At 43.8% G+C, this 16,215-nt stretch overlaps 1 protein-coding gene across 15 annotated transcripts in view; it reads left to right on the top strand.

The window, feature by feature from the left end:
- Window positions 1-16,215, top strand: part of KCNMA1 (potassium calcium-activated channel subfamily M alpha 1) — a 559,506-nt gene that overhangs the window by 123,255 nt on the left and 420,036 nt on the right. For all 15 annotated transcript variants that reach the window (XM_079976992.1, XM_079976987.1, XM_079976997.1 and 12 more), the window contains exon 2: window positions 15,002-15,166. In XM_079976992.1, coding sequence (XP_079833118.1) covers window positions 15,002-15,166 — 165 coding nt within the window. The remainder of the gene's footprint in view (window positions 1-15,001; window positions 15,167-16,215) is intronic.

Here is a 16,215-nt window from a genome sequence, read left to right as displayed (position 1 = left end):
TGTCACTGCTCCACTCCAAATGAATTGCCTCCAAAATCCTTTTCTCCCTTCAATGTTCTGTTACATCTGTTTGCACAGAACATGGGGTTTGTCTGTTAGGGCCATTTCATGCTTAATACACCCTCAGATTTGCTTCGCAGGCGTATGCTCAACAGGAAATCACAGCTCTCTTACAACAGACAGATGTGTTTGCAAATATGTGTGTTGACACATTTGCATTACTGTTTTAGGTGTGCCCCCCCCCCCAACTCCCCACATAATGTATGACATGGAATCCATGACTGATGCCATATAATGAACTGCAGGAGAGGTCAGCAATTGCAAGGCATAAAGGGGAGCTAAGGATGCTGCGAGGAGCTTCTTTGGCTCATCAGCTGTTCAGCAGTGCACACCTGATGGAAATAAAGCTTGAGGCAGGCATGAAACTCCAGGCAAATCTCCCTTAGGCTGACCTATATTATCTACAGCTGTCCACACATTTTTGACTGCCCTTGATAACCAGCCTGAATTCATAGCTGCCCTGTGCAGCTCCTCAATTGACTTCACTGAGCTTTGAAGGCATTTGGAAGTCTGCCTCTGAAGGACAAACTCTTGCCCTTTGGCCAGCCAGGAAAGAGGCTCATCATGGCAGTTGCCGGTAAGTTGCTTTTAGGTGATGCTCAGAAGCCACTGACTTGGAGCAGCTTTGGAACTTAGCCTCCCTGCACTTCCCTTGATTCTGAGAATGGCAGAGGGCTCATGCTTCCAACGCTTAGCCTCTCGCTTTGCATTTGCCACAATTCACCCTGGCGGGTACATTTCTGAATCCCTAATTATCTTGAGCAAACTTCCTCCAGGTTTATTTGGACAGTGAGTGATTGGGAACAGTGCAGACACATTACAACTACCCTGTGCCCTATATGGATGCCTGTATTTTCTTTTCACTTCCCTTTTAGTTTATTTTGCCTCTAGTGCTCATCACAGTCTGAAGGTCTGATGTGCAGTGCACCTGCTTAAGCCATGTGCTGACAGGCATTACAAATGTGCTCTGCAAACCTACTGCTGTTTCTTTGGGTGTATTATTGCAGTAATTAGCATGATAAATAATGCAAAACATGTGGCTTTTTATAATACCCCTTTTGTAGTAGTTTTCAAATGGTTTCATTATAATGCTTCAGGAGCAGACTCGGTGAGAAGAGCCATATGGAAACAGATTTTTGATTTCCTGCTTCCAGACTTACTAATGCTCCCTCTCGCCTTCACTAATCTACCCTTGTTTTCTTATAATAATTATTATTTCCCCAAGAATCAGCCTGAAAGCTCTGCATTTCAGATCAAGACATCCATTGTGACAGGAGCTCTACAAATACTTCACATGAGGCATTTCTTTTTGGACTTAAACCTGTAGAGATCTAGAAAAGTACAGTATATGAGATCAATTTATACCCATATGCTGTTTGAATGCCTTGACTCCAGATTCTAGCCAAACCTTCTGGACTGAAGCCAGCCATCAAGGGCCCATGTTTACTGTCTCTTGACCTGCTGTTGCAGAACAGAAAGGTGTATGTGTGAACTCTTAAGCTGCCCATTTAATTGTTAATTAGGGGAAGACATACTTTAGGAAAATGGACCCATTATTGCCTTCTGATATTTTGCCCTACATGCACAATTGTATTGGGTCTTGCTCTGCAAAATGCAGAAGAGGAGAGTTGGCACTTTGCTAAATCCAGAGTAAGCCACTTGAGGTCTACAAATTAGACCACAGCGTCTCAAGGATCTCTGGCTTTGCAGCCTTGGAGAACCACAGTCTCGATAAGCAGCTAGATCAGCCCAAAGCGAATCAATAAAAGGAAGCTGGTTGAGATTTATTATTTGGGAGTGGTCCTTATCAAAAGAACAATCAGAAAAGTCATGATATGGGTGACTTCACAGACACCCATATGCTTCGAAAGAGAATGGTATGTCAGCTTTCTTAAGGACGTAAAAGTGACAAAAATATCACCATTAATTATGTATCCTTACTCGTGGGAGTTTTTAAGTATTGTCAAAGCGAGTGACAATAGACATTTGCAATAAGAATTCATGACGATTGTGAGACAAACTTTGCCTTCTTTATGACAGTGTTGCAGTTTGGGCTAGAAAGATGGAGATAGTTAATCCTGTTGTTTCATGTCATAATCATGATCCAGAAGCCCTTTCCCTTGTGTGCCTGCATGGTTTCTTGGTGTGTTTGTGTCCATGCTCAGGGAAAATAATACCAGCAGTCAAAATTCCTTGGCCAGTTGTTGTTGTTTTCTAATAATAATAATAATAATGTCTGCTCCTCCCACAAGTATCACTGTTCCTTTCACATATCTCTTTGGGCATTTATATACAAAGGCTCCCTCCTCTCCATGACTCAGGTTGTCTCCATGTTTCATCTTCTCCAAGCCTACCTGTTCCCCGTGTGTCTTCGGCTGCCCAAATGTTGCTCTATGAAGATGCAACACAAAGCAAGCCATCCAGGGCTGGTGTGTGTGTGGGGATAACCAGTGGAATGGGATCTTGCCAGGTCCACCAGGAAATGCAATCCAACGAGAATTCACCTGCATAAGCTTCAAGAAATTTGTGCCCATTTTATGCTGAATTAATCATTCTGGAATGAACAACTGCCACCACCTGGCTTAATATTTGCAACCCTCATTAATTAATTTTCATAATTTGTGTCCTCATCTGCCAAAGTATTCCAGACAATATAACATAACATAATGTTGAAATAATAATTAGGCTGCAAACAATCAAGCCAGCAAAAGAACAAAAGTGCATGAAAGCTACCCAGTCAGAGTTGGAAAACAACAATTAAACAGCATTTAACAGGGATCAGAGATGTTTTAAGTATGAGTCAATTAAGTGCTCATATAAATTTGAAAATGTTTTCTGGTCTTTACTAATCAATCCGCAACAAACTGCAGAGTACTAAGGCCAGCAATGAGAGAGCTCTGCTCCAAGAACCTTCCAACTTCACTTCTTGTACCAAAAAGAGCCCAAGCGAGGCCACCTTCACAATCCAGACCATAAGCAAACAGGAATGGAAACAATGGGAAGAAACCTGCCCCTTTCCCCATGCTACAATTGTGGGTGGGCACAAAAGGTTTCGACATAATTTGAACCTGGTTCTATACTCGGCAGTCATAGTTTGTACAAGCAGGAAGAAGTAGCTGAGCAATCTCTTTGTGAACAGTAAACCATTGTCTTATGTAATACCGCTAAAGGCCACAGTAACTAGGTCCCTGAAACAATGATGGTTCCACCTTTGATTTAAATAGTGTCCTGACTTTGATCTAATTAAATACCTGGTTTTGACTCTTAATTCCAGCTGCAACTTTATAATTGGGTGGGAGCTTTGGGGGGATTATTTTAAGTAATGTGATCTGAATCATCTAATAAACTAGGTTATGCAGAGAGAGTGTTGCCATCATCCTAGTTCATAAGTATGTGAACTACTTTGAGACCTGAGCCAAATTCAGATATTTGGGCCCAACAATCATGAGCTTTTTAGTGATACAGACAGCAAGTTCTGGGCTGTGGCAACAGCCCTGCCTGGCGGTCTGCCAATGATGGGAGCTAGAGCTGCACTCTGCCAAAGCTTAGCTGTCTGAATTATGCAGAGCACATTACCAAGGAGCTGAATGTCTGACCACAGCTTTAGAGACAGCCCACAATGTCCAAACAAACAAACAAACAAACAAAGAAATTGTAGACCACTTTTGGTCTACAATTCTAGTGGATTAAGGCTGCAATGTCCTAACCATGTCTGCTCAGAAGTGAGCTTCATTGAATTCAGTGGGATTACTCCCAGGTGGTTAGGCCTAATTTGACTGCAGCCTAATTTAATTTGCATTTAACATGGGGCATTGTTGTGGTTGAATACATTTCCATGTAATGTCAAAGGATCAACAGTGTGCAAAGCACAAAATAACCTTCTCTAAGGGCATATTCTGACATGAATATGCATTCCTTGACATGTGAAATTCCTGCTGAGCAGCATAGTGTTGGAGGGAATGGGGCTGATGGTTCATTCAGACGTTCAAGTCACTACTTGAAACTGTTGCCACAGTACAATGAACACGGTGAAGTCCATGCAATGGATCACTAGGAACGAGGCTAGAAAGAGCCATCTGTATTTTTTTCCAGTGTCAGAGCCGTGTGCCTTGATCTACCAGTTGCTTGGAATCACAAGTGGGAAGTGTTCTGTTCCACTCAGATCCTGTTTTGGGACTTCTCACAGGCATCTGGTTGGCCACTGTGAGAACAGGATTATGGACTAGATGGACCTTTGGTCTGATCCAGCAGGCCTTTTCTTGCATTATTGAAAAGAGAAGTTCAGAGCCAGGCTATCAGAATGTTTTGCTTATTCAGGTCCAACCTGTGGAGAGACTGAGCCATTTATTCAACACCTATGTTGGTACTGCACCATATTCTGGTACACTAGAGAAAGTACAAAATATGGAGTGTACTTCTAAATGTGACATACTTTATTTTACCTGCAGTCTAAGCTGGAGTAATCAGAGCAATGGTGGTGATTTTGTTCCATTTAGTTATAAGGACTATAGCCTTTCTCAAACAGGGACTATCATTGCATCTAGAGTTTGCTGTATCAAAATGCTTGTTTGGGGTTTCATACATTCTAAATGGCTAGCAGCTTCTTACCCGGTCTTGCTAGGGAATTCTCAAAAACCAAAATATCAGGGCAGTTTTGAAATCAATGGTTAAAATCACTGCAGTTTTGAAATGTTCAGTCTGCCATCTTGATTTAAAAATTATATCCAATCATGTCCAAGCACAGATGGAAACCTGCTCTTTGATCTCACAAACCATCATTCAAATTTTGGTTATGATATCTTAAGAGATGGCCAAATTCACAGCAAGCAGAAAAGCAACCTTCCAAATCAATGAAGTACATGGCTAAGAATTGCTGTTAAAATAGAGATGGCTTCAAGTGCTTCATTTTGGTGAAATCATGCTCAAAGTATTAAGTTTTTTCTTTTTTACCTGACAAGCAGGGATAGGCAAACTAAGGCCCGGGGGCAGGATGCGTCCCAATTACCTTCTCAATCTGGCCCATGGACGGTCCGGGAATCAGCATGTTTTTACTTGAGTAGAATGTGTGCTTTTATTTAAAATGCATCTCTGGGTTATTTGTGGGGCATAGGAATTCATTCTCCCCCCCCCAAAAAAAAATATAGTCCAGCCCACCACATGGTCTGAGGGACGGTGGACCAGCCCACGGCTGAAAAAAGTTGCTGACCCCTGTGCAAGCTTTAAGAAAACTTCAATTCCATTCTGCCAAGAAACTATTCCATTAGGGTTTAGCAAGATTCACATCTTTCCTTGGCCATAATCCAACACAGAGTTAGGCCCATTTGTTTTAGCTGTGTTGAATTATGGCCCATATTATTTTTCGAACTCCAGCATATATGCAGCACACAACGTTAACACACATTATGCAAACTGCAGATTTATTAATGTATTTACAGCAGTAACAACCTTTTTCCCCTCTGCAATTTGTGGCAGAGGGCATCAGACACGTATTGGTACCTAGATATGGAATTCAAAGTCTGAGCTCTTTCGGAGTGATAGAACCTCTCTATCTCTCTGGACGAACTCAATACTGACATTAGAAGTCACAAACAACTTAACCTCTGAGTGGGGATCCAGGAAGTTGAGTCACATTTCAAAACAAGTGTTTTGTGTTATTACATCACCAAATGGCCCTCACACCAACATCAACAGTACCTGTGATGAAATCAAGGCTCTGAATTATTCCTATAACTATTTTCTTGATGACAGATAGTGAGCAGATGAGCTGATTCTTCTCTTGCTGTGTTTGTGTGTGTGCTTGTCTGTAGTCCCCCTTCCCTCATATGCACATTTCAAGTAAGTTTCTCTTCATGTGGAAGGATTTGATATGAGCCATTTAATTCAGGTTAAAGCCATAGATCTAGGACTTGCCGATCAGAAGGTCAGCAGTTCGAATCCCCGTGATGGGGTGAGCTCCCCTTGTTCGGTCCCAGCTCCTGCCAACCTAGCAGTTCGAAAGCACGTCAAAGTGCAAGTAGATAAATAGGTACCGCTCCAGCAGGAAGGTAAATGCATTTCCGTGCGCTGCTCTGGTTTGCCAAAAGCAGCTTAGTCATGCTGGCCACATGACCCGGAAGTTGTACGCCGGCTCCCTCGGCCAATAAAGCGAGATGAGTGCCGCAACCCCAGAGTCGGTCACGACTGGACCTAATGGTCAGGGGTCCCTTTACCTTTACCTAAAGCCATAGACAGGTCCTTAATATTTAGATCAAAATAAGTACCATTACCCAAGGCTTCATATTTTGTCCCAGAACCTTCTGCCCAACTCCTGTTACTTTGCTGGGCTGTCATGGAGCCTCCAAACATATCAAAACCTCAAATCAGCTGTCAGCATATAAAAGGCAACACCCTCCCGGCAATTATTTGCCCTCAAGCAATTGGGGGAAGATGGCAATTGAACTGGAGGTTCCAAATAGTTGGCTCCTTACATCCTGGGAAGTAAGGCTCCTTGAAAGTGTGACTTTCCGCCAAGTGATTGTGCATGGGATGCATGAACTAAAATCTGTTTTGGGTGCAGGTTTTCTTTAGCTGCCAAATTTGCAACCATTACATAGCCTGTGAATAATTTATAGGGAAAAAACGTTCGGTTGTTTCCTCAGATGTGTTTTCCACTTGGCTCTCTGTTTCCCTTTCTGCACTGAAAAGAAGAATGTTTTTCTAGGTATCAATAATTAATCCTTTTAAACTGGGGTGTGGGGGGTGTTACAGTATGATATCTGACGTCAGTGCAACCTAATAAGAACATAAGAAATTCAGAGGGAGGCTGGCGGTAACCTAGTTTGTCAGCCAGCAGCCATAGCTGTTAGGTGACATTTGTTGGTTCACTTTTGCTGCTTCTTTTTAAATCTCCATGCTAAAATGTTTTGCAAACACTTCCTTCCCCTGCCTCCTTGCACTTTCTGTGCTACCAATAGGCACAGTTTTAATCTGGGTGAGCTCAGTAGACCACCTCCTCACCTGGAGTGATTCCATATGTATATATTTTCTGGAACTCTCAGTGACATATGTACCTGGTGCTTTTAAAAACAAATGGTTATGGTGCTATTCAAACCTGAGATCTCATTTCTCAACTTTAGTTTAATTGGAGCTTTCAGTTTCAGGATGAGGTCATTCCCTGTGCCAAAAGATGCAATCAGACTCGGACGCTGAATTATTTAGAGTTCCGTTTAACCGTTTGCATGTGCTCAAGCGGCAATAAACATTGCCTTGCTACCCTGTAGGCAACTGCAGCTGTTATGCAAAAGGCAAATAAATGTTCCCCAACCTCCTAGGCTGAGGCATTCTGAACAAAGGAAGGGTGCACTCCAGAACCATTTCCATAGAATCATAGAGTTGGAAGGGACCCTGAGGTTCATCTAGTCCAACCCTTTGCATTGCAGGAATACACAGCTGTCCCATATGGGGATCGAACCTGCAACCTTGGTGTTATCAGCACCACCCATCAGTGTGTGTTGCTGTTGCACACTGGAAGGAGGAGTAGCATGGTGTAGGAGCTATGGCAGAGCCAATCAGATGCTCTTCTTGCCTTGCCTGCACCATAGCAAGCTCCTGTTATCTTGCCCCTCCCCTTGGCAAGTGGCCATGGCGTTTGGAGCTGAGAAGGCAAGTCAGCAGCACAGTCTCTCTCCCCTGCCCCCCTTACTGGCTAATGACTACTCCATTAAGGAAAGAAATCAGGGCATGGAGGTAATGGGGCTCATTGCTGAGCTTGGACCAGGAAGACCTCAGTTCAAATCTCTGCCAAGCTTACTAGCTGGCCTTGAGCATGTTACAATCTCCCATCCTAATCTACCTCGCAGGGTTGTTTTGAGGACACAATTAGACCCTCCACCCCATACCCTGGGCATTTTGCAGGAAGCTATGAAAAAGAAATGCATTGGCCTTGGTCATTTTAATAATAATAATAATAATAATAATAATAATATAATAATAATTTATTTGTACCCCGTCCATCTGGCTGGGTTTCCCCAGCCACTCTGGGCAGCTTCCAACAAAGATGAAAAATACACTAAAATGTCACATATTAAAAACTTCCCTGAACAGGGCTGCCTTCAGATGTCTTCTGAATGTCAGGTAGTTGTTTATCGCTTTGACATCTGATGGGAGGGCGTTCCACAGGGCGGGCGCCACTACCAAGAAGGCCCTCTGCCTGGTTCCCTGTAACTTGGCCTCTCGCAGTGAGGGAATCGCCAGAAGGCCCTCAGAGCTGGACCTCAGTGTCCGGGCAGAACGATGGGGGAGGAGACGCTCCTTCAGATATACTGGACCGAGGCCGTTTAGGGCTTTAAAGGTCAGCACCAACACTTTGAATTGTGCTCGGAAACGTACTGGGAGCCAATGTAGGTCTTTCAAGACCGGTGTTATATGGTCTCGGCGGCCGCTCCCAGTCACCAGTCTAGCTGCCGCGTTCTGGATTAGTTGTAGTTTCTGGGTCACCTTCAAAGGTAGCCCCATGTAGAGCGCATTGCAGTAATCCAAGCGGGAGATAACTTATTCACAGGAAAGTGCAAGAAAGCTGAATGTTACAGAAGGTGAGCACCCGTGCATTGCAGTAGTCTAAGCGGGAGATAACCAGAGCATGCACCACTCTGGTGAGACAGTCTGCAGGCAGATAGGGTCTCAGCCTACGTACCAGATGGAGCTGGTAAACAGCTGCCCTGGATACAGATTTGACCTGTGCCTCCATGGACAGCTGTGAGTCCAAGATGACTCCCAGGCTGCGCACCTGGTCCTTCAGGGGCACAGTTACCCCATTCAGGACCAGGGAATCCTCCACACCTGCCCGCCTCCTGACCCCCAAAAACAGTACTTCTGTCTTGTCAGGATTCAACCTCAATCTGTTAGCCGCCATCCATCCTCCAACCGCCTCCAGACACTGACACAGGACCTTCACCGCCTTCACTGGTTCTGATTTAAAAGAGAGGTAGAGAGGTATTTTAATTCCTTTTGGATTTTGCCGTGGGGGTGGAATGATATTAGAAAACTGGAGAATTAAATAAAAATCGCTTACACTTATCCCTCCCCCAATTAACTGGATTTTTCAGGGTCTGGCACAAGCCCCCAAATGGATTCATCACTGCTTAACCAAGTATTCTGATAAACAGGATTTTTCTCTTTCCCCATTTATAAATGTAAGAGAGACAACATCACACCAAGCACTAGAGATATACCACCCTCCCACTTCACTCTATTTATATGTTCCTGTCATCAAGCAATTAAAATAATGAATACTTTACAAAACAACAGGTAAGCAGCCTGCATAAAGATAGTATTAGCTTAAAATGTACCTGCCATGCCTCTAAATAAGGCACCAATTAAAACTTCATTCTAGGTTTCTTGAAATGTCTCTTCCCCTCCCCCTGGTCCTGCTTCCTGGCTCATGGAAGGGCTGCAATGCCATTTACTTACTTCTCTGTCTTTATATTTAAACATTTTCAAGCTGATACAACCACCACAACCAAATAACAACCTTAAAACTTTTTTTTTTAAAATAGCTGCAACCATAGAACAAATCAAACAGTAAAAAAAAAAAAAAAAAAAGGAGCTTCAACTTTGCTAAACCTTAACTGTCTGGGGGAAATTAAGAAGAAATCTGTCTGGTACTTAAAACTCATTAAATTGGGTGTGAGGCAGACAGGCCTGGAGGGGAGCGTTCCAAAGGAAAAGATTCCTTCCCCAGGCACCGTAATGCTCTTTCCCTCTGGTGAGGCTCATAACATGCAGGCAAATTCATGTAGAAGCAGGTTGTGGGAATATGGTCATTTGTCCATAAGAGCATGGGCAAAAGATTATTATTGCAAGGATGATTTCATAGTAGAAAGCATTGCTTGGAAGCATGATCAGCGCGTGGACAGCTCATGCCATCCAATGATTGGTCCACGTAGTATAACATGATCAACTGCGTGGTCTGGTGTGAGAACATGAGACTAATGTATTGTATTGGACCCACTTCGCCACATCCAAAACAGGTTTTATCCTTGGCAGGATTTTGGGACACGATGGAAGTCAGAGCCATGGCTAAAAGGCGAGCTTTATGTGTCTCAGTGCCTACTGACTGGCAGGCTTTAAGCATATCTGCAATGGCTATATTGGGAGTTGTCATCAAAGGGTGTAGTGCATGCTTACAGTCCTCATTCACATTATCAAATGCAAGCTGGCGGACAATCACTTCTTGGGCTGCTACGTCTTGAACTTGTCGCTTAAGGGTGTTATACAAGCGATCGACAAATTGTCCAGAAGGCTCTGTAGGATCCTGTCTGACGCTGCCCCAACGGCCATCTCGCTCATTTTTGTCATCAGGTACAGAAGACAAAGCTTCCTTTATGAATCCCAAATCAAACTGTTCGTGCCGGGCTGGGCCTCCCCCCGGGGTGGCAGGAGCAATCACAGGGAAGAGATTAGGAGTTGTAGAATCAGAGGCCAGCAATGGAGCAGCGGCACGCTGAGATCTTTGAAGAGGAGTTGTAGCTGATAATGTAGAAAGCGGAGGAGGTGGAGGAGGGGCAGAAGGAGGCGAAAGAGACGAAGGAGAAAATTCCGGCGGTTTAGGAGTTACATAAACTGGTAGTTCCGAAGAAGGCAACGTGAGATATAGAGACGAAGGAGGGAGGGTGAGTGAAACAGCCGATGCAGCAGCCAGGAGAATATTTGCAGGAGTTAAGCTTGACATAGCTTTGTAGACTTTACACCAGGCATGTAACACTTTGATATCAATTTTAGGATGGTTCTGGAAAAATTGCCCTATTTTTTCCCAATCTTTTAAATTCAAGGTGCAATCCTGGGGATACCAGGGACAGTGGGTGTCCAGGGCTTCTATGAGTGCCTTGAGATCGGCATCCTGGACAACAAGGTTATTACTGGCCAAGAGAGACTTAAGTTCATCAAAAAACTTCTTCTGTGGTGCAGAAAGAGACAGCCCCATGATAGTGAGAGTAGGGATCCACGAAGGATGAAAAGGAGCGAAACAAGGGAGCACTCACCAGGGATCCTAGGAAGGATGAATGGCGCCTGAAACCCGTGCCGGGCGTGGTGGGTGCTGAGAGAACCGTAGCGTCGTGAAGTCCAAAATCCGTTGAAGTCCGAAAGAGACTGCCCCACAAAGGCAGAAGGACAGGGAGCACTCACTGGGATCCGAAGCGGATGAAAAGGGTGTGGTGAGCGCTGGACGATGAGAAACAACGTGGAGTCCGAAGGTAGTCACACAGGGCACCAAATGACGAGAACCCGCTCGCCATCCGTAAATAATCAGTCTCACGCCAAGATGGGTTGAAGAAGTCTGGCCGCAGCTCTCTTAGAAGCTGCTGTAGCACAGCCTTTATTGTGTGTCCACGAAAAGATACAAATTCAAGGAGAGAGCTTTGCCTCAGTCAGCAGATAAAAGACAATACAATACATTAGTCTCATGTTCTCACACCAGACCACGCAGTTGATCATGTTATACTACGTGGACCAATCATTGGATGGCATGAGCTGTCCACGCGCTGATCATGCTTCCAAGCAATGCTTTCTACTATGAAATCATCCTTGCAATAATAATCTTTTGCCCATGCTCTTATGGACAAATGACCATATTCCCACAGCAGGTGGTTTTTAAGGTACCTGGATCCCAGGTCATGCAGAGTTTTAAAGGTGAAACACTGGTGAAAAGCATCTCCTTCATCTCAAAACCGCCAATCTTCATGGGAAGTGCCACCCCACCCAGAACTGTCTGAACACCATCTCCCTAGTCCAATGAAAAGGTAAAAGATAAAGGACCCCTGGACGGTTAAGTCCAGTCAAAGGCAACTATGGGGTTGCTACGCTCATCTCGCTTTCAGACCGAGGGAGCCGGCGTTTGTCCACAGACAGCTTTCTGGGTCATGTAGCTAGCATGACTAAACCTCTTCTGGCGCACAGAGGACTGTGACAGAAACCAGAGCACACGGAAACACTGTTTACCTTCCCACCACAGCAGTACCTATTTATCTGCTTGCACTGGAGTGCTTTCGAACTGCTAGGTATGCAGGAGCTGGGACAGAGCAACAGGAGCTCACCCCATTGCGGGGATTTGAAGCGCCAGCCTTCTGATCTGCAAGCCCAAGAGGCTCAGTGGTTTAGAACCATCTGCCAACTGCACTGCTCTCTTCCCTGCATTGCACTCAAGTTTGTTTCCCTTCAATCCAATCTGTTGTGGACTATAGGCACATCTACAACTGAAATGGATGTAAAGGAGAACTAAAACTGCCTGTCTTCATCAACCTCAGCCTAAAACCCCACACAACCTCACGTAGAGACTTCATTAAACAGCAAGAGGATGGCTAATTTTTGTGTGGAATGTGTCATTCATGAATGTTGACTGCAGAATATCTGATTCATCAGATCTATATTTATCATATAATAAAGGCTATACATAATTGAAAAGGAAGCATGACTTTTATCCTTGCCACAGATGTTGATTTGTGCATGCATGCGTGTGTGCATGCGTGCACACAGAGTTTTGATTTGAATTCTAATTCATTTACTCTGTATGGAAGAAATCTGCTTTGACCACAGTGCAAATGATGGTATATTTCACTCAGATGCTGCCATTCATATTTCACAATGGAATGTGAACATGAGCAATCATTCTGAATCATAAATTTGTTCTAAATCTAAACAATTTGAATACGCATTTGCTGCATTCTGAGCCATTAATTGCTTGTTATTCATTGTTTGCAAGCTGCTTTGGGATTTAGTTGAATGGGAATCAACATAGAAAATCAATCTCTCTATCAATCAGTCAATCAATCAATCAAGCAAGCAAGCAAGCAAGCAAGCAATCAAGCAATCAATCAATCAGGCATTTTAAAGGCAGAAAATGCTTGTTCAAACCAAATCTTACCATGCTTAGAATGCATAGATTTCATCCATCCACAGAATGTGTACCGTATTTGTTTTCACTCTAATATTCTGGATATATCCCCCCCCCCCCAATTTGGGGGGAAAGTTTGGGAAGGATTCCAACTGTGAATAAAATGTCAATAAAACTTCAAAATCTGAAATATTAGTGTTTTGAAACTTGCAATGTAAAATTTAAAATATGGAGAAGTCAGTAACATTTCAGTGGATGCAATATTGATTTATCTGTGGAGGATGTGACAGGAATGAAGCTATGGCTTGCTGTTCCATGCTCTGAAACCTCTGGTGAGATCCAGAGCTTCCTAAAGCCCTTGGGGACATCTATAGGGGTTGAGGGATGCTGCTTACTTACACCAGGCACTTCAAATGTTTACTATGCTAGGATAGTTAATAAATATTACTGCTGTTTTGTCACCAACGCAGTGGGAGATTCCTTCGAGTTGCGGCTTTTTCTGCATCCTTGTCTTGTGGAAATCTTCAGGAAGCAGTAAAGAGTGTTAAAAACAGCATTGGGAGCTGAACTTCTCTTACTGACCTGAACAAACAAGCTACAGTATTTGGGTGGGTCCACCCCCCAACATCTTCCCCCCCCCAACATCTTTTGTGCTGTTCATGATTGAAGCATATCGAACTTGGGTGTGGCGATGCAGTGTCCTTGCAGCAGCGCCCTGCGAGGAGGGCTGGCTGTGAATGGCAGGGGTCAGTGGTGATTCAGCCAGCATAGCACAGCAAGAATGCCTCCTCTTAATTTGCTTCTTCCTCCCTTCCTCTGGTGACTCAGTGAGGGACAGTGCTTACAGCCAGAGAGGAGTTCCTCGGATTAATCACGCAGCTCCGTTTTCAGAGTGGCTCCTTGGCAACCCGGCAGCTTGCTGGAAGATTGGCAGCTCTGCATTCCCATTCTGTTTGGTGTTTAAGGTTCCACGCACTTGCCCAGTGTGAGCTTCCTTGGAAAACTCATTCAGGAAACCATAAATTAAAACAACACCTGACTATCATGCACATTCACTGTGTGTTGCATCGTAGGTTAATTTTGTCTGTGTGCATACTTTGCATTGAGGTTTGTGTACTGGACCGTACAAATACGAGGCTGTATTGAGATTGCCGACATTCCAGGTGCCAGCTACATTGCATATGAGAACAGAGAGAGGAAACTGGCTCCTGTGGTGTCAAAAATACCTACTGCATCTCCCTAGCAACTTTTGAAAAACACCACTCACTGTATTTGCATAGAGCTTGGGAAAGAGAAATGCCAACCAGGGGAATTTTTAGGTGGGGGTCACCTTACGTTGCCCATAACTCATCATCATTTCGCAGAATGGGCAGAACTCAAAGTTGAAAGCAGTGCCAGGCCTAGACAGTGCCTGAAGCACATCCCAAATGATATCTCCCTCCCTGCTAGGACCAACACTTTAGTACTGATGCACTGTTCAGACAACAGGTCCTGCCATCATCTCCTCCCTGCCCCTATCACAGTGCTGCTTGTGGTTGCATTTCTGAACTTGCCATGACTGAAAGTGTGCTGTACCAGAGTTGGCTTTTTGATGGCTTGACTTGGGCTTCTTTCTTTCTTTCTTTCTTTCTTTCTTTCTTTCTTTCTTTCTTTCTTGTAAGAAAGTAAGCACTTGCCATTAACAGGAATATTCTTATTTGTGTATCCCATAGAAGGCAGGCCAGTTTTCCATTTGACAGAAGAACATAATTTTCCCACTCACCGTGTGCTGTGGTGATAACTGTCGTGTGTGTGTGTGTGTGTGTGTGTGTGATAACTTATATTATTACTTTACCAAAATACAAGCATTATTTATAAAATAGACAAACAACAGGGAAGGGGGGATCCCCAGTAAAGAGGATATAAAGGCATTGGGTAACTTTACACAGAGACATTAATTGTCAGTAGTATCTTTTTAGCTTCTAATGCACTGAACTGGGAGACCGCAAACAGAGATGATGTGTTTATCTGGTACTCTGTTGCAGTTTAACCCCTGCCATTCTAACTGTTCATCTCTTTCTCTCAATTTTACAGGAGGTCCAGAAGATAACCAGCAATGGGGAGACCCAGGCAGATGGGGACTTGAAACCCACAGACGAGAAAGAAGAAGTTGTGGCAGCAGAAGTGGGCTGGATGACCTCTGTTAAAGACTGGGCAGGGGTGATGATTTCAGCCCAGACCTTAACTGGCAGAGTCCTTGTGAGTTTCCCTATGCTTTCTTCAGATTTTCCATCTACTTTTTTCAGAGGGCTAGCCAATACCCCCTATTTAACAATATGGTAATTTTCACATGAACAACACTTTCTCTCTTTGGTGTCTGCTTGCTGATACATGCAGAAAATGGCCTCATGAGGACAGGCAACCAGGCTATTCCTTGATATTTAAAGTAATTAGGTGCAAAGGTTGGCCATGTGCATCCACTCTAGCTCTTGGTTCCTAAACCTATGTATTTGAGAGTTAGTTCAAATAAGAGAAATGAGATGCATCTGCCAAGTAAATATTGTTTGTATCAGGGTGCCATATTATTTGACAAAATGTCTTCAGAAAACCCTTTCCTTTCCACAGGATCCTGGTAGACTAATTTTTGCACAGGAAGTTAAAGGAGGACAGGTTTGTTCCTGTTGAAGGGAAATGTATTGTTTCTGACACCTAAGGTTATGAAAATTAACTACTAATGTCGGGGAGGTTCTGATACTCAATATAGGCATCGTTTTTGTCATAATTTTGCACCCACTTCCAGGCACAGCAAGTCGTCCCCATAATGGTGCATTTGTGCCACAAAAGCTCCAAAAGTTTCTTGTATTCAGTACTCTAGATCAGTGTTTCCCAACCTTGGGCCTCCAGCTGTTTTTGAACTACAACTCCCATCATCCCTGACTAGCAAGACCAGTGGCAAGGGATGATGGGAATTGTAGTCCAAAAACAGAGTAGAGTTGTTAAATGGTGGGCAATATCCAACATTAATCATACTTACAGTAGACCCTCTGAAATAATAAACCTCATTACTTAAGTCTATTGATTCCAGTTGGTCTAAGTAAGACTTGGTTTGATGGAACCTTGTGAACGGAAAGAGGGCTAGTTCTATTAGGAAATTAAAAATGTGGAACATTTTTGCCTCCCTTGAGCCTGGTTCTGAGCTCTTCGCCTCCAGGGGAAAGATTTCCCTTATTTGGGTGTAAGTAATTTGGATCCAGGCCCTGTGGGAACAAGGCTCGTTTGTTATGCAAAATGAATTTAGGTAGGCTGCT

The sequence above is a fragment of the Podarcis cretensis genome (genome assembly GCF_951804945.1).
Source record: "Podarcis cretensis genome assembly, chromosome: 5".
NCBI lineage: Eukaryota > Metazoa > Chordata > Lepidosauria > Squamata > Lacertidae > Podarcis > Podarcis cretensis.
This window is presented reverse-complemented; position numbering and strand designations above follow the sequence as displayed.